Source organism: Sander vitreus, chromosome 14 (genome assembly GCF_031162955.1).
Source record: "Sander vitreus isolate 19-12246 chromosome 14, sanVit1, whole genome shotgun sequence".
Lineage (NCBI taxonomy): Eukaryota > Metazoa > Chordata > Actinopteri > Perciformes > Percidae > Sander > Sander vitreus.
In genome coordinates this window covers 4,365,161-4,388,228 of record NC_135868.1, presented here as the reverse complement: position 1 = coordinate 4,388,228, position 23,068 = coordinate 4,365,161, and the positions used below count along the sequence as shown (strand labels likewise).

Genomic DNA, 23,068 nt, shown 5'->3' with positions numbered 1-23,068 from the left:
TTTTGGATCTGGGGCAATAAGTCTAAACGGCACAGTTCCCGTGTAGAGTTTAGGAAACGTTGTTGTTTTTCACAAAAGCCAAACCATCCACCTCCTACAAAAAACCCTTTGTTCCCTCCCTGTGCGTCAGCAAAAGCCATTATTTTACCTCACCATATACAAAATTATTATGACCCAGATATCGGAAGCATGGGCTTTTCCACAACAGCTGAATTTTACCTGGAATTAATAATTGTTTTTGGTTAATTTAGAAATGATTTCGTCGACTCGACCACATTTGCAGGGTTATGAGGTTATAATTATTATATAATAATATATTAGGTCCCCTAAACTTTGACCCTATTGTCCATCTTTCACTTCTTACAGTCACACGTATCAAAGCAACAAAAGGCTGAAACTATTAATTGCATTATATGTAAATCTGCCAATTATTTTCTTGATTAACGCAATAATAATTTGGTCTATAACATATAAGAGCATAGTGAAAAAGCTCAAGACCACATCTTCAAATAGCTCCGTTTTGTCGTCCAAACACACAAACAATTTCCAGTTTACGATCGCAAAAGACAACAACAACAAAAAAAGCAGCAAAACCTCACAATTTAGCAGCGGGAAACACAAAATGTTCGGCATCTTTGCTTGGAAAATGACTCAAACGTCAAAATCGATAAAACACTAATTGATCGGCTGAGCTGCTATACTGTCTAACCTGCTGTATTTCCCTGTACATGTTACACCACCTGTAAATGTTTTGGCAAATTAAAAACCAATTTCTCGCAGAGCTTTATCCCCTCAAAGTTTAAAAAGGCCCCGAGCAGGTGAGCAGCAGTTTCAGCCACTCCCTGTCTGACGTAAACCGCACCACCAGCCCTTTCACCAAAACCTGCTTCCAATTTCTTCGTCCTACAGAACTGGCTGCAGGATGTATCGAGGGCGGCTCTGTCAGTGAATCAAAATGTGATTATCTAACCAAAAAGGAAAAGGGTCAAGAGCGCAGCGCTGTGCTAGGCGGGGTTGCCATGGTAACAGCAACACACACACACACACACACACACACACACACACACCTATTGGCCACTGGGCTTCGAGTCCACCAGCTCTTTGTTTAACCATCTCTGTTTGCTCTTTGTTTGTCAAACTGGACCGACTCCTTTACAGGTACACAGACAGGCGCTCATCATGCAGCAAAGAAACAAAAGTTAAAATCCCCCCCAAAAAAACGGCTCGGGTGCTGCACCTAAGCCTTATGATTTAGAAAACCATGCTTTACATCCCTGCGAATTATTTTGCACGATGACGCTGTGCTACTGGACATTCTCCCCCCAGTCCAAGAAGCATATTGGGGACATTTCTGCTCGTTTTTGAAAATCTATCAACATACACTGAACACTTCCAATCCATCAACACGAAGACTGTCTCAAAGTCCCATTATCGACATGAGGTAATAAAGTGGAGACCTTTTAATTCAACCCGTGCTAAGCCATACCACAAAGACCAACCGCCACATCCTACATGTACAAGTGCTGAATAACTGTGGATTTCCACTGGATGCGGAACGTCTGCGGACCAGCTCCGCTGCGGAACGGCTCCGTCGTCCGTCAATACCCACCAGGTCCAGATTTGTTGCGGCATGGCTGCAGCCATGACTGACAGCTGTAGTCACGAGGACCCACAATATCTCGCAAATTCACGTAGAATAGAACCACAAAACCAACAACAGTTTGTTTCCATCCAGAGGATCAGAGGGGAAATAACTCTCTGCTGTGTTTTCAAGGCGTAGTGCAGGGAAATATGATCCGCCGTGAGCACGGTGGATTTTACTTTGAAAATTAACCTGATTTTTATTTTGTTTCTGTGCTCGACTTCCTGTCCCGCACTATCTGCCGTGTGCTGAATTGCTGCAGAGCTCTCCCGCGTCTGGCAAAAATAGAAGCTCTGCGTATCTGCTCCGGAGGGCTGTGGACCGCCGGAGCTGGGACGGAGTCGGGGCGCAGACGTTCCGCAGTCAGTGGAAATACACACATTGACTTTAATGGAAACCTAATGCCTCCGTCGACGTTCCGGAACAGTTACGCATCCAGTGGAAATTGCCGGTAACAACCGAGACAAATGAACACTGCTGGTCATATTGACCGGCGGGTCCATCCCCCTCTCCCTGTGTGCTTCAGTCTTCCCTTCAGTCAGAGCATAGGGCACAGTACTCTACTGTGCGCCGACATATTTACTTCCGAATCATTTTTATTTATTTTTTTTAAACGTAGTGCCTCCAAAACACGTTCAACTGGGCTTTTTTTCCAAAGAAGAGCGCCTGGCGTGTTCAGCAGGAAAGGCCGCTTTGGTGGCCACACGGATTACATTACAAAAATAACACAAGCGATTGTCCAACAAATGAGAATTTGGTCGGACAATTGCATATCGACTAACTAACCGAAAAGAAGCCATTTGCCCAAGAGAAAACAAGAATGCTCCCTGCCTAAAAAGGCCAATTTATGCTTCTGCATTACATCAGCACTGTGGGTACGTACGTAGGTGCGTGGAGATACGGACCCTACCCGTAGCCTGACATGCACCTCTCAAAATAATCTTACACGTCACGGCGATTGGTCCGCTTGGCCGTGGCATGGTAGCGTTGCACCCCCTCCCCCCTCCTCATTTCCGTGTTTTCCTTCTCCGTGAACAACATGAAATCAAGAAGAGGGTTAACCTTTCCTGCTACAGATTTCCGACCGTGGTCAGAAAGCACAGGGGAGACTAATCCCCATCACTCTCTCAAACGCACACTCCTCACGCACACACACGCAGGCCGGCCCTGCTATTCTCTTAAAGAGATCGACGCACAAGTATAAACTTCAGGCCACTTACGTCGGCTATGGCGAAAGCTCTGCGTGGAGCCTCCGCACGACCATAAATCTCTAAGATTAAAGCCATTATCAGTGCAGATGTACGCGTTGAGAAGCTTCACTGCAACATTATTTTTGCCCCTCAAACACCCCGTCTGGTGTTCCTCACCGAGAAGTCGTCGTCATCGTCATCGTCGTCTTCCTCGGGCTCCGGTTCTTTCTTCTTGGAGCTGCTCCGTTCGGCACCGGAGCTGCTCCTCTTCTTTTCCTTGCCGCTGCTGGCTCTCTTCTTCTTTTTGCGCCCTGGTGTGTAGTCGCTGCCCTCGCTGTCAGAGCGCTGGGCAAGGCCGCCGTCTTCCGCCTCCTCCACCTTGCCCACATCCATGGCCTCTGGGGAGCTGATGGGCAGCTCCTGGAACACAGAGAGCAGAGACAGAAGTTAGCAAACTGAGACAGTTATGCTCAAGAATAATGGGACCGGGACAAGGAAGCCGGTTCCTCACTGAAATACGACTAGATTCTCTTACAAGAGCAAAAAAAAAAAAAAAAACGCCTTAAAATCCACTGTCCTTTCTAATGGTACAAGTAGAGCTATGCAATAGAAAAAGTATTTTACGGAGGAAAACTATCTCCGTAGAATTTAGTAGGTTAGACAGATCTGAGGTGTCTTAATGTTACAAAAAACACCTAGGCACAATAAGGAAATATGAGTGTAAAAGTATTCAATTTTACCAAATGAGAGCAGGAAGAGCAGCAGCGAGTATTTTACAATCATAAGGAGCAAGTTTGACATTGTTTGCCGTTTTGCCTACATGAGAAGATGCCATGCGTTAATTGTGTGAAGCTTAACACATCCTAGTTTCTCAACGTCCAAGGCGATGTATTTCAACTTGTTTCGTTGTTGTTACCCCAATGGTATTCAGTTTAACAGAAAACAGCAGGACATCACTACAGTTGAGGCTGAAAGCAGCATTTTCTGCCATTTTTGAATGAAAAATGACTAATGATTAATTGATTATCAAAACAGTTCATTATTTGACACTCATGAGCTGAATGACCGTTGCAGCTCTAATATCCCTTAGTTTTAGAGTGTGCTGTGTGTCTGCAGATAAAGCTCACTTCATACATAAATAAAAAAATTAAAAAAAAACACACACCGAACACACGAAGGATACACAAAATTACACACACATACATTCCACAAACCCACATATATACATACACACACACACACACACACACACACACACACCCTCACCTCTCTGCGTGACCGCCTCTTGCTGCCCTTGCTCTCTTTGCTCTTCTTGGCCTTCTTCTTCTTCTTCACCTTCGGAGTCTCGTTCTCGGAGATCTCCTCATCCTCGTCATCTGCAAATCAGGCCGGCGGAAACATTTCATGGTTGAGCAACTGTGTGGCAGTGTATTAGGGCGTGTGATACCATTACTGAACAGGGAGCCGTAAAGATAGCATCAGCAGACACTTGCATATCCTGCTGTAAACAAATACACACGCTGGGTGACCTTTGGCTGGCCCGGTTTGTTAACTGAATCAACCAATTCGGCAGGTAAAAAAAACGTCCCGTCATTGAGCAGCTTCTCCCACTCGTACCTGGTTTTAAAATCTGTAGTACTGTTTCCATTATGGCTCAATCAAGATGATTTTCTGTTTAAGATTACTGTCGTCACTAATTTCGAGAGGGACTGATTGATGTGGCCTTTTTGTGTGTGAATTGTAACGATCGGGGCGCCACATTTTTTTCTTTTGCATAGACCAACTAACTTTTCATCACAAGTCAGGGAACAACATCTGGACTTGGGCGGAATCATTTAGCCCTCGGTCCACCCACGCCAGGCTGCGACCACATTCACTTGGTGTCAAATGACATTTAAGTGGTGCATGATTAGATGGCTAGAATGAAAACCCACAGGAGTCCCGAGAACCAGGACTAGTAGAGGATAAGATAGGTGGTTTGGGTTACTACTCCATTTTACGAGTTTGCCCTTAAGGGGCCGATTCAAATCAGTTTCGCGCTGGTGGTTTAAACTGTAATTTACAACGGATTCGTCGTTAGAATTTACCACGCCCTCCCACAGGCCTTAGGACTGAGAGGATCCCAGTCCAGTGTTTGTTTGGCATTGCCTCAGTGGCTCCAAAGTGAAGCGGCGTGGCACTCAGAGCCTGTTAATGTAATTGACTATGGTTAAAAGTAAATGGCAAGCAGCCATTAAGATGCACCTGGCGAGGAAGATGCTTTAAAATGGGATGAGCTTTTTGGGTCATATAAAAAAGGAGACAAGCTGTGTGTGTGTGTGTTTTTGTTTAAAAAAAAATCCAGAGCTCTGCGATAGCAGTTTTGTATAGAAACCAGTGCCCCGTTTTCCTGGAGCATCTTAATGATCCTAACAGTGGGTGTAAGATCAGGAAGCAGGGCCCTGAGCTGTAGACCAGAGACTTGGACTTGAGGCAGTCCCAAAATCAAGTATTTGCAACTTGCCTTGGACTTATCTGCTCTGTCATACTTGATGGATAGCAAAAAAAAAAAAAAAAGGTTCTCTCAAAGTTTTGACCGAGTTGAATCTCAGAACAACTCCAAAGAAGCGAGGGATGGGACTCTATTCTCAGCTGTGCAAAAAACACTATCAAGCTATAAAAAAAGGGAAATGTTGAAATATCGATGTGTAATCTTAATAAACGGCATATGGAAACCTGAACTGATTTTGCAATTTTCTCACAAAAATGTCTGACTTGAGGGGAAACGAATAACTCGATTAATCTGTTGTTGAAATCAAAATTCAAAGATTATGAAATTGGCAACCATTTTTCCATCTCTAAGCACAGACAGCAATCATTTTCTGCTTCCCATATCTCGGGTGTGAAGTTCTGCCACGTTTCTCTGCTTTATATCATTGTAAAATAAATATCTTTTGGCTTCTGTGCTGTTGGTTGGACAAAACAAACCTCTAAAAACATATGAATTTGGAGTCTGGGAAACTGTGATGTACATTATTGTCGGTCATTTGATGCATTACGTGATTAATCAATAATGAAACTGAGTCCAGAGTGTCCAGGTTCCAGAACAGCACATATACTGATGCTGTCCGCCTCCTTAACATAGGTTAAATAATTGTGCAATAAGGCAGATGTTTTTAATGCACCAGAAGCACTTTATCTAGCAGGTTGTTTGATGTTGCTGCCAATTTACATACAGGTGCTGGCGTTTCATCTATGGTGTTATGTGTTTTATTTTACCCATTTGTGATTATTGTATCTGTTTTATACTTAGTATTATGTGCTGCATATGAGTGAGTGGCTTTACTATTTTGTCTTTGTTTAAGGGAGCTCCCTATGACAAATTCTAAATGAAAAAAATCACGTTGATATGGCAATAAAGGATTAAATCAATGAAAGTTAGTTGCAGCTCTGCTTGTGACTTTCTGCCCGAGTACATGCGTATCTCAGTAGTGGAATGTAACTAAGTACATTCACTCTACTTATGTACAATCCATTTTATGCTACTTTGTACTTCTACATCTCAGAGGGAAATATTGCACTTTTTACTCTTACTTTGACAGTTCTAGTTACTTTGCAGATATAGAAAATGAATACAAAATATAATATAACCTGATATATTATTATTGGTTAAGCTACCTTGCAGTATATAAAGTGATTAAAACCAGCTCTTGACTTGAGTAATATTTTGAATGCAGCATTTTTACTTGTAACAGTGTATTTTTTACACTTTTACTTAAGTAGAAGATCTGGAAAACCTCTTCCAGCACTGATGCATCGAACTGCATGTAACGATTTTGCACATATTTTGATCGGTATATGTCCCTGTTAGCATCATATTTTGTTAATGCAGTATGCACTTGACGTGTTTATAAAAAGTCGATGCCATTTAAAGATTGAAATGCAGTTTTTAAATAGATTTTTAGCTCTTAAAAGCTAACTTGCAGGACTACTTGTCTTCAGTGGTTCCACCGTGTACGCAGCGCGTGCTCGTCAGTATTATACAAACTGTAAACAATGCAATCTTCGACCACACCAGTATGTGTTATTAGTCGTTATTTGAACAGATAAAACGGTAAGGTAAGATGCTAGATATGTTTAACTATATTGTAATATTTGTACTTTTTCCACACACTCAAACCGAAGGCGCCGGCCACGAGGAGTGGAAGGCTTCAGAACGTCATCCGCCAGCTTCCAAGCTAACTGGCTGCCTCCATCTTGTCATCGACACGTAAATAATACCGGTAGCAGGCTAACATTAGGCCCCGGGAAATGCCGGTGAGTTGGCGTGACTTCGCGACAATGCAGCTACCATCAGCCATACCGCCTCTGGCTGTGGTTGGGGGGTAACATCGTGTTTTTTAAGGTTTTAAACAGCAGTGCAATCGCGGGGAAAAAACGACTTTGCTAATGTTGCCGCTGACGTTAGCTACCCGGCAGGCGAGTATTTTCCCCTCCAGGATGGCAAAGGCATTTCCCACCCTACTCGGCTTTTCTCAGCCTCTGATTTGCTCACCCTGACATTCTTACCCTTAAGATAACAAATCCAACCAGAGCAGGCAACGAGTACTAGCCAATCAGAGAAAGAGTAGGGCGGGTCATGCCGTCCCTATGGCTTCGCCATCCTAGGAACATGTTTTTGGCACCCGGTAGTTAGCATTGACTAGCGGAGCGCTTTGCTAACGAAACATGATTGATATGAATGTAAAAAATAAATGCTAGCCTACAACCAGTGTGAACATTAGCAATTTCAGCTAACAAATGATCCTTGTCTTACCGTGCAATAACCGGTCCTCAGGAGCTCCATAATCATCTCTGTCGTCCTCGCTTCCAGACATAGCGGACAGCTGAAAACTTTCTATTTAGTTAGCTAACAGTTTAGCTAACTAAATAAAGTTATGTGTTTTTAGGATAATCCAGGGTTCTGACCCAATCTTGAGTCTGTCCCAGGTCGTGGTGTGTAGTAAGGTGAGGGCAGGTTTCGACAAGGGAAATAAGAATAAAAAAAGAAAACGGAAGTGAATATTTAGCACCAAATAACATTCAAAACACAGCACCCGGTAAAAGCTGTACAAACACTCACCACATGGACGTCTTTGGACAATAAATCCAACTTTATCTAGCTAGCTAATAAGTGGGACAGCTCACAAAGATTAGCGCCCTCACTCACTCCATCTCTACGTTCAACTGACATGCCATCTTTGCCACAATCGTTAGTTACCGTGCCATTAGCATGTGAGCTAGCCGAGCATGACCGGCGGCCAGCTTCAGATTTGAGTCAAACTAGAAAGAAACGAGCTGCTAACACACTTAATATCCAATCTTAATATATCTCGTCCGAGGCCATCTCACCCATCTTAACCCCCTGACTCAAGTACAATTTTTACAAACAATAAAACCAAAAACTGAGATACTCACAACTTGATTCACACAGCTTCCCCAAAACAGTAACTCCGGGCTCACTTTGTCTAAATTCATCAACACTTGGAAGCTCTTTGTGTTAAGGTAACGGTACAATTTAAATATATTTCCGTGTTTTTTGTGGGCAGCGTGTGCACACGACGCCGTCTCCTCTTTCTCTCCCTCGCACACTACACACACCCCGCGCGCGCGCACACACACACAAAGAGATCAGGGGGCAGGCATCCCATAATATCCCCCCCCCTTCACACACACATTCACACACACACACACACACACACACACTTCAGTTACCCCTCCCCCACTCTGCATAGTTACCTTGCAACGTACAGACCATAATAGTCAATCCACCCCCTCCCTCTCCTACAGTCTCTTCCCCATTCTTCCATGCACCCCCCCCCCACACCTCCACCCCCTCCCTTAGCAACCAAGGTTACCATGGAGACGCTCACCCCCCCTCCCACCCCTGTGTGGCATCCCATAATAGTAATGAGCGCAGTCACTGACATCCCTCAATAAGCATAACTCCAAAAAGAGAGAGATAGGAGAAAGGAGGGGAGAAAAAAAAGGAAAAGCCGTCACATGGCAACTGTGTGTGCCTCATGACTGCTTAACTTGAGTGTGCATGTTTGCATGTATGCACAGGCACTGTACTGTATATCTATGAGCCTGGCTGCACGGGATGCAGATGCAATGCAAAGGCTGAGGTCCACCTTTAAACAGCAGCTTAGGGTCACCAAAAGTGGGGTAACCCTGGTGTAACCCCTCCTTTCTTCTATATGGGAGCTGAAATATAAGGATTCTTTATATACATGATACACAATCTTTTCATCAACACACATGAAGGTAACAAGGTAGGCTGACTGGGGGGTCTTGTGAGCAGGTCAGTGAGGTTAAAAAGTCAGGTTACATGCACGGCCCTCCAGGGAGGAGGTTATAGGTCAAGCTGTAGTCAAACTCCCCCTCTTTCTCCCCTAAAAACAAGTAACAGGGAGCCCAGAAGTACAAGAGCCAAGCCAACAGCTGAGCTAAGCTGTCTGCTAACACACACACACACACACACACACACACACACACACACACACACACACTGGCTTGCTCCACATGCTGCTTGGAAATGCATTGCAGTCAATGGTGGGAAAAACGTCTGGGTCCTAGACAGTTTTTTCCCACCATTAACTGTAGTACATTCAGACTGTGGAGCGAACATTCACAACTGTTTGTGCTTAGTGTAGAAGATAGGCTTCCGAATTATGTTTTACCACACGAGAAATCAACAGTGTACATGTCAGCTAATGGGAAGTTCTATATTTTGGGGCCTGTGAAGCATCGGAATGAGTTATTCATTTGTTATTGTAGCACTGCAGGAAGAGTCCGCTCTGCTGATGCTGCTTGAGTCACCCACAAGTGTGCAAGAAAAGCAAATTCAGCAGCCAGAGTACAGTATATAGCCAAAAGTATGTGGACGATAGATAGATAGATAGATATGTAGGTATATGTTTATCTTTCTTTTTAAAAGAAAAAAAGAAATAAAACAAACAATTATTACATATTTGTAAGTTTAAGTAGCTTAACAGGTAGCTCAGAGTAACGTCTTGGGCGCCCGGATAGCTCAGTTGGTAGAGCAGGCACCCATATGTAGAGGTTATTACTCCTCGCCGCAGCGGGCCAGGGCTCGACTCTGATCTGCGGCCGCTTTGCTGCATGTCGTTGCCCTTCTCTCTCCCCTTTCTGTATCTTCAGCTGTTTGGTCATCAGGCCCGCTGCAACTCTCAGTTCTTTTACATCAAGGCTGAAGGCTTTTCTTTTTGATGCTGCCATAATGTGGATATAGTCTTCTTTTTCTTTTCTTCTTTTTTTTCTTCTTTTTTTTTCAAATTAGTTAAGCTATACTCCCCAATCTTTCCGTGTACCCCCTAGCAACTGCAGAAGTACCCCTGGTTCAGTGGTGTAGTCTAATGTATTGTAGTGGGTATACTGTACTGTGTATATACAGTATATTGGCCTCTATATATGGGCCAGAATCTGCCTTTGGCGAAGGGGGGGGCATATCATAGTGGGGGGTGTGGGTGTCCTCCCCCAGGGAAGTTTTGAGTGGCAGCAACTTCATTTTTGTTGCATTTGGATTACGCTTTAATGCATTAATTTATGGTGGAAATACCTTTATTTAGCCTATGTGAAGAAAAAGAACACAGATGACAGTTCAAAATATATCAAAATTATAATGGAAAGTATGTTGTTGCGTGTCATTGGGCATTTTTAAGTGGGTATATGGAAATCCTGGAGCTTTCTAAAGCCCCTGACACACAGGCAGTCGGACTGATCAGTCGGCTCCCAGAGGTCCAAAAAGTGCCTCAAGAACAGACCGAAGCGACGCCGACTTGAGCGTACGTTCTGCGCGTGCGCGAGACATAATACATCTCCATAACAGCAGGCAGCGCTAATCTGTATTGTCGCCCAAAAAAATGAAAACCGGCAGCTGATTGGACGAACGTGTCACGTGGGTCTGGCTGCTCCCGGATTTTTCAACCGGGCATAATGGCGGCTTCGTTCGGAATATGATCTCATATTTTACGAAGATAGTTCACCGAAACGTGCTTCTGAAAACATTTTAAGCGAGAAATAGGCCGCGCAGTTGCTGAATCTGTCTTCATTTCAGATCGACAAAGGTCAGTTTAAAAGATTTTCGTCAGATTTTGAGAGGCTTAGTCACGCTCATCCCGCTCGTTATTTCCGGGTTAGAGCTCCACCAAATCAGATTGGTCATGGAGTCCGACTGCCCGCCCTCCGACCCAGCAAGTCAGGTCGGCCAAAATGAAGGCCGACAGACGGCCAACTGTCCGACGGCCGATTATCGGGTTGTGTGTCAGGGCCATTAGTAGGTATACTGCGTATACCTGCGTCTCACGTAGACTACACCACTGCCCTGGTTGGGAATCACTGTTGTAGAATATCAAGAAGAGCTATCTGGATTGGAGAGAAACTTGCAAGCCAGCAAAGACGACAGCTGGTGGTAATTTCCCAGGGTGAGTGAGTGTGCATTAGTCAGTCATTATGAATGACTTATCGTGCAGAAAAAATACCAGTTACTTAAACAGCAGGGAGAATAACACTTGAAGACAACAGACTCATTATTATTATATTGCAATGCACATGAATGTCATCATATTGTAATTTTACTTGTGGAAAAACTGGGACATTTTACGCCGGTATGAGATTGTGTCAATCTGTGGATGATTCATGAATCTACTGACAAATTATTCATGTGAGCTTTGTGTTGCAGTGTCCCGACACTTTTGGCTTTTTAACCCTGTTCAAGCTGTCCCCCCCTCCCCTCTCCTCGCTCTTGGCTTAAAGGCCTCTCTCCCCTCCGGTCTCTCTTCTTACAGTGGAGATATACGGTCGGCTCTGACTCAGCACACCTTCATTTTCTTTCTCTTCTGGCCTTTTCTTTTGTCCCGCCGCCGACGGCAGAGCTCTTCCCCTCTCCGTATCCCTCTCACACTGGCCCGACACAAAGAACAGACTCAAATAACAACTTCTCTGTCTTTCTTTTCTCCGCATTTCTCTTCCTCTTCCTCTCTCCCTTGGTTTGCATCTTCCCCCCCCCTCCCCCCTCCCCCACACTTCTCCTTCTCCTTGACTATGGACACAGTGTTCATGTGTGCATATGGGGAGGAGGAGGGGTGTGTGTGTGTGTGTGTGTGTGTGTGTGTGTGTGTGTGTGGGGGGGGGGTAACATCCTATAATCACCAATCAGAAGGATACTGGGGGCAGTTGTCATAGAAACCTCGTGCACGGCTCTCTACGCCCCTCCCACCCCACCCCCCCACACAGTCGCAGAATTGCATATCACATAATGATAATAATATCATTTCTGAGGCAAAAAGGGAAGAAAAAAAAAAGAGGGGGAGGTATGTGGTGGGGGGTGGGGGGGACCACAGACCATAATAGTGCTCCTGTGCTGCTGGTCGCCATGGAGATTAGCAAAGGGGGGGGGGGGGTGGTGGAGGAGGGTTACAGGCGGGGTCAGATTATCATGTAAGTCAAAATGCATACCATAATACTTCTTGACTGCTCCCTCGTCCCGCCCCCGTTCAGACACCAACTCCGGCTCCACCTATCGTGCCGTACGGTACACGCTCTGAAGCTGCACCGCGGAACAAAGTGCAAATGGATTTGATCAGACTCAACATGTCTGCCACATGAGATAACACAGCAGCGGCTGACAGATGGAGAGAACAAAAAAATTTTTTTTAAAAAGGGAAACATGAGATTGGGACGTCGGGGTTTGGTCGGGATGTCCCATATGACTGAGATGTCCTGGTGCTTCAAATCTTTCCCCGTGACCTTTTCACCCGTCGTCTTTGTATGTTACAAATAGTGATAAAAGAACTGTGCATTTTTATGAATCTTGTAGGCACAATACTTTGTGCCTTTCTATTAAAGTAACAACAGACAAGAAGGACTAGAAGGGCTGTGTCTCATTCGGCATACTTCCGTCAGTACACTGCTAATGTGTATTGTCCCAAAAGGAACACTTATGTTAAAACACTTACCGGAAATGACGAGCAGTCGGCTCGGCTCGCCGACCTCTCAAAATCTGACGAAAATCTATGAAACTGACCTTTGTCGATCAAAAAAACAGACTCAGCAAACTGCACGGCCCATTTCTTGTTTAAAATGTTTTCAGAAACACGTTTCGGTGAACTATTTTCATAAAATACGAGAGATCGACGTTTTGCGTTATCTACACGATATACTTACAGCTAAGTGTTTTGAAGCGTGCAAGTAGGCGGTTTGAGACACAGCCTCGGAGAGCGCAGACCTCTGCTAAGGCCTTGTGTCGCAATGAGCAAACATAAGAGCAAATGAGCTTTAACCATGTGTCCAGCTAATTTGACCCTTGTGTTGTCTTCCCGTCGACCATGCAACTTTTTCTTTTTCTGGGTCAAAATTGAAACTTTTTGGACGTCTTTTTCGACACTTTTGTTGCTTTTCCAGCAACGTTTTTGTCACTTTTTCCTAACGTTTTTTTCTGCACCTTTTGACGTTTTTTTGTGTTTTTTTTCCTTACATTTTTGAAGCTTTTCCCGACATTTGTCTCTTTTTTCAACGTTTTTTTTATTTAAAAAAAAAAAAAAATGCTATGAAATTGAATAGAACTTGTGAAGAGCGTTGTATTTTTTTGTATTGGTGTATTTTTATTTTTTTAAACATGGTTGAAAGAAACCCAAATTTCTGATGTAGAAACGTTTTGAAAATGGGTCAAATATGACCCGAGGACAACAGGAGGGTTAAATAGCTCACGTTACTGTATTGTGTTACAGTTATCTTCATTTATCTATTTAGCAAAGCCACCGTCGCCGCGTCTGGAGCTTAGCGACGGGCAAGACGATTGTGATTGGTTTAAAGAAATGCAAACAACGCAGAGCACATTTTTTTCCTCCTATCCCAGAATGTACTGTTGGTGTGGACTAGCCAGACCTTCTTCCGCAACGCTGTAGAGATAAGTCTGGCAATGAAAAAAAAAAAACACACTGCAGCTAAAAATGTCAAACATTTTACTGATTCCAGCTTTTCAAATGTGAGGATTTGCTGCGTCTCCCTGTTTCATATAATCATAAACTCCATATCTTCAGATTAAATCTCCAGGCTTTTGTTGCCTAATTGCACAGATATGGAAATTTCCCAACTTACCAGTCTTTTGTAATACTTTTCCGTCACGGCTAGAGCACCCTCCTAGTCTCAGTTCAGACAACCGGGCCCAAAGCCAAAATCCAGTTGCGACAAGGCAACGTCTGTAACAATGATTTCTCACCCAGTTTTCGTGCAGGTTTGAATCGATGCTGATCAAGCTTCCATATCAAGTTACGTAAAAACTCCCTAATGTAAAATCTAAATTGGTTAACTGCATGTGAATATGATGAATTTCAAGAGAGGCTGACATTTCTTTCAGCACAAAAACACGATGCAAAATCTACCGTAGTTTGGACAGTAAACAAGACAAACCACCGCACATAAACACGTCCGTGGCTCCATCGCTCGCCTCAATAATTTACATTACAGGGGACAGGGAGTGTATTGTACTCAGTGTGCTGCTTAGATAGTTTCCCAGTGAAGTTTTTTTAATTTCCCAGCTGCCACTCTGCCTCCGCGTCTTTGTGTCTTTCTGCCTCCTCTCTCTCGGGTCTTGCAACCTTCTCGTATGTGACTCACTCTGCACCTGAAGATAGATAGTGTTTCATACATCACAGTCACACACACACACACACACACACACACACACACACACACACACACACACACACACACACAGGGAGTGATGGGAAGGGAGGTGGTGGGGAGGGTGAAAGCCACCGCACACAAAAACAGGCCTAGGCCAGACCATAATACTCCCCCCTTACTTCACCGCCTCCGCCCCTCCCCCCGCTTGACAACACAGACATCCCATAATATGCATTTGCCCCCCCCAACAACCCCCTCCTCCTTTCTTCACTGCTTGGCCTGCTACTCCATAATAATCACACTGCTCATTCGCCTCCTTTCTCTCTCTCGCTCTCTCTCTCTCTCTCTCTCTCTCTCTCTCTCTCTCTCTCTGTCTCTCTCTGTCTCTCTCTGTCTCTCTCTCTCTTTCTCTCAGCCCCCACTCCTCCCTACACCGCCGCCGCCGTCATCATCATTTCCTGTCTTATAGGTTCCTGAAGTGAAGAGTACAGTATGTCTCTCCAAACAGCAGCCACTTAAAGAGGCTCAAAATACCCAGCTGCCTTCCTATCTGTGACGTCGCCATCGCACTTCGTCAACCCGGGGTTCCTCTCTCTCTCTCTCTCTCTCTCTCTCTCTCTCTCTCTCTCTCTCTCTCTCTTTATTCAGTCTGAACCACAGAAAGAAGAAATCTTGGTGTGTTTTTTTCCCCGTGGCATGGTTTATTGCAAAATCAAACCATACATAAGATCCACCAGAAAAGGTTGGGACCTCCCCCAGGGATCCCAAAGATAATGAAACAAAAACAAAAATTCTGTGACACAAAATTTGATATTTAGCAAAATCCTGGCTGTTAGCCCATTCTCCAGCTTTTTAAATTCCTTCTACTACTGCTACTGAAGTAACCTTGAGAAGGAAAAAACACTTTTTGGTGGAACAACTTACAACTCATAGGCTATCCAAGGCCACAACCTGTGAAGTGGGTAAACATAGTCTTTGTAAATCTTTACAATCTTTCACCGAAAGAACCAAGCAGGCCTGCCTTGTTGCACGATCCAAACTTTCTCCCAAATAAGCCATTTTCAGCGTGTAGCCGCTAGCTCGAAGTTTGTTGTTGTTTCCCGTAGCGACCAGAGTTGGACAACGGCAACACATGTCTGCGCCGCCGGATTCATCGGTCATAATCCTGGACATGAACTGTTGTTGATCCAGACTACCATGCCTCTAACATTATTTTCTAGAAAAGCACAAATTTAGGAAATAAATCTCATGCGATGCTATCCCAAGAGCCCAGCTGAAGTTTCTTTTTGCTGTTGTAGCCAACTGATCCAGAGCCTGTTGATTAAAGCGTAACTCTCGCCAAAATGCAACCTAGGGTCTTTTTGTGAATGTACCCGAGTCAAACCTTCGTTTAAAAGCATAATTAGGACGGAAACGCCACTTTTAAGATTGACCGTATTTTCGTTTTCGGTCAAATGGCCTTTTGAATGGGAGTCCTAGGGCCACTACTATGATCGCATCAAAATCGCTATTTTATTACCAGGGGCTCTACACATGAACTCGAGCATTGAGAACATTTTTTGTGTACACAGAGTTTACTAAAAAGAAAGGTTTTGAACACTTTAGCAGTTGGTTCTTCCGCTCGTTGCCATCTCGCCAGTCAAAAATAGTCGATCTCCGAATGCGACGTAACAGGGAGGAGAGTAAAGATGGAAAGCTCCTTTGCTTTGGAGAAAGCCCCAGATCTGTATTTCTCATAAGGCCAAATTCAAAGAGTAAAAGCTCCACATTTCCAATGAACTCCAAATGTGTGTTGTGTAAACACAGGAACAGATACGAGCTGGGATTTTCAGTGTGGTTTTTATGAGGCTTTTTTATTACTGTCTTTATACACCTGCAGAGACAGACATGCAAAAAGTCCTCCATCGCACATAATCGTTCTGGAAACAGAGCAATATTTCCACCTGATATTAAATCACAATCTTAATCACAACTGCACGTGACCTAGGGTGCAGTCACCGTGATTTGAGCATGTGTGTTTGCAGCTGCATTAAAATGTCAAAGTCATGGAGCAAGGACGTATGGAGCTGCACATACTAATCACTGAAGAAATCAATGGCAGAGTGGCTGATGGGAAGTCTTTTCTTTTAAATGTGGAGCAGTGACACAGTGCAGCAGCTGAGGGAGAAACCAGAGTCTCAATCTGCAAGTTATTTAGTTATATATTTACACAATTTCAGCCAAACTGGATGTTAGCTTGTCACAGCTTTCTATCATCATCCAAGTGTTTTATGTCAGGCTGAACAATTCGTACATATAGCTATGAAAAGTAATGCATTGTAATTCGTATGAATTCCACGTATTTTTTGCTGTACGCATCACATTGACTGCTGCTCTTTCCAGGCCGGGGAGAGGAGTTTGCTTCCCTGGGAAAACAAAAGACTTTCACCCAGGAAACACGTGTTCGTTCCCTGGGAGAGTTTTAATCCAAACCACGATTTCTTTATTTTTAGATAATTTTTTGGGTGAGAGAGAGGGTGAAGGACATGCAGCAAAGGGCCACAGGTCAGAGTCGAACCCACAGCCACTGTGTTGAGGAGCGAACCTCTATATATGAGCGCGCATTCTACAAGGTGAGCTACCCAGGTGCCCCAAACCACAATTTCTTTTCCTAAATTTAACTAGTCGTTTTGGTACCTACATTTAAAGTGACTATATGTAATTGTTTAATGTTTCTGAAACTCTGTCATTTTTCATCTGATGATCATAAATGACCTGTAACAGGAAACGAGACTAACAGTGAAAAGAATGCTATTTTTATATAGTTCTTATTAATGCCTTTGCCCGGTCCGATTTTTCACAAATATATATATATATATATATATATATAACGCTAGTCGCTGAACACCGTGCAACCAGTAACCAGTAGCGTAGCTCAAGCACGGCGTTCGTCGTTCGACTGGTTGTGACTGTTTTCACAAGATGGCGCCTGCCTGTATACGTGAACGGTACTGTCTTTCTAAACTATCTTTTTAATAAACTGTCTGTACACTTACAAAGTTCTCAATGCTTCAGTTTACATGTTAGGACCCTCATTATGCTACCGTGGAAGTGTGGTGCTATTTTGAGCCTTGTCAGTGGTTTAGAAATCAAGATTTTCTTTTTACTTACCTGACGACTAGCGTTATAAGCTAATTAGCGGTTTGCGCTAAAACTGGTCACGTTCGATTAGCATGAAAACATATCCCAGAGAACGGTCGACTCGGTACACATGCGTTATTAACCCCTAGGTTCATTTTGCGCCGGATTTCTCCTTTAAGTACAAATTTTAGTCTTTTCTTTTCATGCTACGTTCTACTTCTACTCCACAACATTTCAGAGGGAAAATTAAAAGTGAAATTTTCGATTAGTTTCAATGACTTTTTGGGTGTTCATCTGATCGTAACCTTTAGTCAAAATAATTTGTAATTTCTGCTTTTTTAACACAAAAATTCCAGAATTGGGTGATAATTTATACTTTATGCGTTATAAACAGGCAAAACACAATACTACACAAGGGTTAACTGAAACGTTATAGTCCTGCAGAAATCTTTTTTTGGTTTGGTCCCTTTTAGTTACAATCCCAAACATAAACCCATATAAACTCAAATCCAAACCATACACATACATCCCCAATCACAAATCTCTGTGTTTCATGGAAGTGAAAGGTCCTAAACATGCAAAATCACAGGTATGGTCCATTAAAGGGAATCCCTTTAAACTTAAACCTGAGGTTACAGGAAGTGATGTCTTTAGGTGTTTCTAGTTCTAGTTTTTGCTCTCTTTAAGTTTTGTGTTGCCATGATCACGCCACTAATCATGTCTCCTCTTGGACCAAAACGTGACGAGTAAATACAACAACGGACTCCTCATCAAAACTCTTCAACGTGACGCGTATAAAAATACACGCTGAATAACTGGTTAATGAAGAGATGAGGATGTGAACAGAAACTTTGGAATTCCACCTTAAAGGCCTGCATGCATGCATCCACCAGCCGCCATTTTATCTTACCCTCTTACCTTCTCAAAAACACATGCATGCACTCGCTCACTTTCTCTCATGCACACATTATGTGACGCACAGAGAGACACGCACACCCAACCCCCACCCAATCCTCTCCTCAACACGCACGCACACACACACACACACACACACACACACACACACACACACACACACACACACACACACACCCTTTTCCCTGCTAAACCCCCCCTTCCTCAACACACACACACACACACCAAAACACACATACCTCCCCCCCACACTCCACGCACACAAATTTGTGCACGCTAACCCACACCCTGTTCCCCTCCCCCCTCCCATTCCATACCAGGGCACATCGTGACAAAACAAAGAACACCCCATAATAGTCAGAGTCGCACAGTATGCATGGTAACCAGTTATGTCAGAGATGAAGGCACTGTGTATGTGTGTTTCACTGTATGAACACTCACACACAGTCGCACACAATTCATACAGCTGTGTGTCTGCAGATAATGCTTACTTCATACATAAATAAACACACACCGAACACATGGAGGATACACAAAATTACACACATACATTCCACAAACCCACATATATACACCTCTCCCACACACACACACACACACACACACACACACACACACATGAAAACATGCACAAAAAAATTACAGGCTAGCGGTTAAACATCCAGACACACACACACACACACACACACACACACACACACACACACACACACACACACACACACTGAAACACAAAAGTGCATGCAGCCACATGTACACAACCAAAACACACATAAAAGCATACGTCCATTTATGAATAATGACATACATGACAACCATGCACACACAAAACTAAACATGAAGAAGAACATTGAGGCTAACAAAAGCAAACACACACACACACACACACACACACACACACACACACACACACACACACAACTAAACAGAAAAACACAAAACACAAAGACACGAAAAATTTAAAAGGGGCACAAACACACAAGATTTAACGTATGGACACAGACACAAAAGATACGAATGAAAGACAACACGTAGACATATCGTTCGTATGCACACCAAAACGTATGATATCCTATGAAATTAGGAGACCGCCAGCTGGTCACTTGATGCCGGGTGTTCACGTGACGCCGGCTGGCTACGAGCCCCATAAAGCCGAGCGGCAGTTGCTAGTTGTTTAAGCCACTACAGAGCTTCGTGACGCCGGCTACAGACCTCCGTTGTATCAGCGGTAGTTGGTGGTTCAGTTACCCGAAAATAGGTGACTTTGAGCCGGGTACAGAGCACCGGTCGTTTCGGTTAAATTTTGTCAACAAAATATTAGTGTTTTTTCTGTGACGAAAGCTAAAATTAGGCACCAATTAATTTCATAGATTAAAACACTCCTAAGGAACATGCATTTCCTGGGGGAAAGACTTCAGTTTTCCCCGGGAAGCGAACTCTGCGCTCTGGCTTGAAAGTCCTGTATGTCAACGCCCACCCATCTAACCCAACCTCTACACGACCAGCCGCGTTCTTATACAGCGGCCGCCAATGTGGAGCTTACAGCAAAAAGATGTGGAATGTTTACGAATTACAGTGCTTAACTTGTGTAGCTTTTTGAATGAAGACATGGTCAAGACAATATGCCATTAGTTCAACCCGAGCATCAGAACGGGGGAAGAAAGGTGCTTTAAGTGACTTTGAGAGTTGCATGGAAGGCCAGGACGGTTTACCAACACTGTGCTTTACATTGCCGTAAATCTCAGATTAAGAACTTTTCAGCTGCATAAAATGTATGTTTCGTTTCATCATTACGGTTTTTTACAGCACTTTCAAAATAAGAGGAGAATAAGCATGAGCATGTCAAATGCCACGGCGGGCCAAAACAAAGGGAGCATGGGCCAAACTTGGCCTGCGGGCCCCAAATTGGGTGGCCTTGTTTTAATGGCAACTTCCAGCAGGATAATGCGCCACATGTCACAAAACTCAAATCATCTCAAACTGGTTCCTTGAACATTACAATGAGTTCACTGTACTCAAATGGCCTCCGCAGTCACCAGATCTCCATCCAATAGAGCACCTTTGGTGGAACAGGAGAGTCACATCATGGATGTGAAGCCGACGGGGTCAGCCCTATGTTCCCACAACCCAGTGGTCCCACAGCCCTATGTTCCCACAACCCAATGGTCCCACAGCCCTATGTTCCCACAACCCAATGGTCACACAGCCCAATGGTCCCACAGCCCAATGGTCCCACAGCCCTATGTTCCCACAGCCCAATGGTCCCACATTTCTAAGAATGTTTTTCACTGAAAATTAGGCCCTATGTTCCCACATTTCTAAGATTTTTCTTAAAATTAGGCCTTATGTTCCCACAGCCCTATGTTCCTACATTTCCCTTCAATTTAAGTCCTATCCTCCCACAAGGTTTTTTAGGGTTAGGTTAGGGGGATAAAATTGGATACAAATTTATGAAAAAGGAAATGTGGGAACAATTTTGGAAAAAAATCTTAGAAATGTGGGAACTGTTGGAACATATGGCCTAATTTTGAACATAAGGCTGTGGGAACATAGGCACTCTCCCAAGCCGACAAATCTGCAGCAACTGTGTGATGCTATTGTGTCAATATGAACCAAAATCTCTGAGGAATGATTCCAGCACTGCGTTGAATATACGCCAAGAAGAATTAAAGCCATTCTGAAGGCAAAAGGGGTACTAGCAAACCCGGTACTAGCGAGGTGTGCCTAATAAAGTGTCCGGTGAGTGAAAATACACAAGTGACTACAAACAGAGACACTGAAAATTCATAATACAAACACATATTTTGGGGTTTGGGACCGTTTGCTGGACATAATAAGACATTTAAAGCTGAGCTTTGTCTCTGACACCGTGGGATGGATATTGATCACTATTGTCTGACAATTTATAAACAAATGATTAATTAAGTAATTCAAAAAATTATTGAAATTTTTTTTTTTTAATCTTTTCTTTAAGTTTGTTTTGTCCACTCCGGTCCTGCAGAAAGAATATTTAATTGTATCAGATTTGTTTATAGTTTAAAACATGAATACACTTCAACACTAAACTCAACACGAACAGACACATTAAAATACACAATCACTGACACACAGTGTTGACTTCCTTTAACAATAGTGTCCAGTGTGTGAGTGCATCTGTACATGTTGTTCTTGTTGTGCTTTTTTCCTTTACATTTTGCCATAAACAAATGTTGCATTGTTGTTCAGACTCAAGAGTGAAGAGACTCGACATACTGGGTGCTGTATCTTTGTTTAGGCTAACTCTGTGTGTGTGTGTGTGTGTGTGTACGTGCACGTGGCTGGGGGTGCACGTGTACAAATGTGCATGTGTGCACGTGTGCGCCCTCTGAGAGACGAGGGAAGAAAAAAAAGAAAAGGAAAAAAAGAGAGGTCAGGTTTCTATCCCATGATGCAACTGTTCTATAACCCCCCCCCCCCCTCCCCTTTCCCTCCTTCTTCTCCGAGCTGGTTGCCTGTGGCAACGCACTTATAATGAGGTCAGATGGACATCCAATAATAATCACCAGCAAGCAGCAGAGAGCGAGGCGTGTTGGGACAGACAGCAGTCAAAGTGTCTGAATCAGCAACAAGACAAGATGGCCGCCAAATAAATATACTCTGTAAGTTGCCACTGATTCATCAAGTCACACAAAGTAAAACTGAAAGTGATCTGGAATCAGTTCATTCACTTTTATTTACCTGGTAGTTAGGTGAGTTTGGACATCCAAGAAGTTTGACGTGATGGGTTTAGCTGGTAAAAGGTTATGAAATGTTAAGAAATAGAGAAAACTCTACAGGAGCAGATTGAGAGACAAAGTTGAAATCCACTATTTAAACTCATCCAAGTTTACACTGTCAGAGTCACGCTTAACTGAGCTCAGAGCTTTTACATAGGAGGAACCAAGGTGATAATAGTTTTGAATTTTCTGTTTTGGTTTTCATTTTACTTAAGTTTTGACTTTTCGATTTCATGTAAGTTTTAATTCACCTTTCAGAAAGGTTTAGTTTAACTTTTCTATATTTAGTTTTACAGTAGATTTCAGTTAGTTTTGTTGTTAGGGCCGGGTATAATGTCTCAGAAGTAGTGTATGTAGCTACATAAACATACAAAATCCATGGTTGGAGGATAGCCGTGATGCTTAATCTTTAGCGCCATTTCACGTCAAGTCGGTTCAGTTTCTGTGGTTCAGTGTCACAGTGAGAGTTGACGGAAATTCATGCCGTCTCCTTTTCGTCGGTAGTGATATATTACAGAAAATCAAATCTCAAACAAAACACACAAAAACACAAACGAAGCTTTCAAAACTCATTTTTGAGCTGGCCTTTGGGTCGTGGATACGCTGATTTGATCAACTTTGTCGCTCATCCCACGCACCCTGCTCACAGCCGTGTTAGCTAGGCTAACGTTAGCTCTAATGTTAGAGGCACAATTAGTTCATATACATCGGCATAGATTTACGAACATTTCAAAAGCATCGCACATATCCCAACAACGGAACGGACGAGACACTTGTAC

The 23,068-nt window shown here is 43.5% G+C and overlaps 1 protein-coding gene and 1 gene segment (V, D, J or C); one reads left to right on the top strand and one right to left on the bottom strand.

Annotated features, from left to right (window-relative positions):
* Positions 1 to 8,524, bottom strand: part of chd4a (chromodomain helicase DNA binding protein 4a) — a 38,283-nt gene extending 29,759 nt beyond the window's left edge. For 4 of the 7 annotated variants that reach the window (XM_078267183.1, XM_078267185.1, XM_078267186.1 and 1 more), the window contains exons 1-4: positions 8,269 to 8,524; positions 7,628 to 7,791; positions 4,099 to 4,208; positions 3,010 to 3,252 (exon numbers count right to left, since the gene is read on the bottom strand). In XM_078267183.1, the coding sequence (XP_078123309.1) occupies positions 3,010 to 3,252; positions 4,099 to 4,208; positions 7,628 to 7,688 (414 nt within the window). In that variant the 5' untranslated portion in view covers positions 7,689 to 7,791; positions 8,269 to 8,524. Of the gene's footprint in view, positions 1 to 3,009; positions 3,253 to 4,098; positions 4,209 to 7,627; positions 7,792 to 7,933; positions 8,218 to 8,268 lie in introns of those variants that run through there. The other 3 variants (XM_078267187.1, XM_078267188.1, XM_078267184.1) reach the window with 2 other exon arrangements.
* An 8,936-nt stretch (positions 8,525 to 17,460) lies between these two features.
* The window catches only part of LOC144529260 (Ig kappa-b4 chain C region-like), a 128,202-nt gene continuing 122,594 nt past the window's right edge, over positions 17,461 to 23,068 (top strand). The window contains 2 exon segments of the C gene segment in view: positions 17,461 to 17,473; positions 17,591 to 17,621. Coding sequence covers positions 17,461 to 17,473; positions 17,591 to 17,621 — 44 coding nt within the window.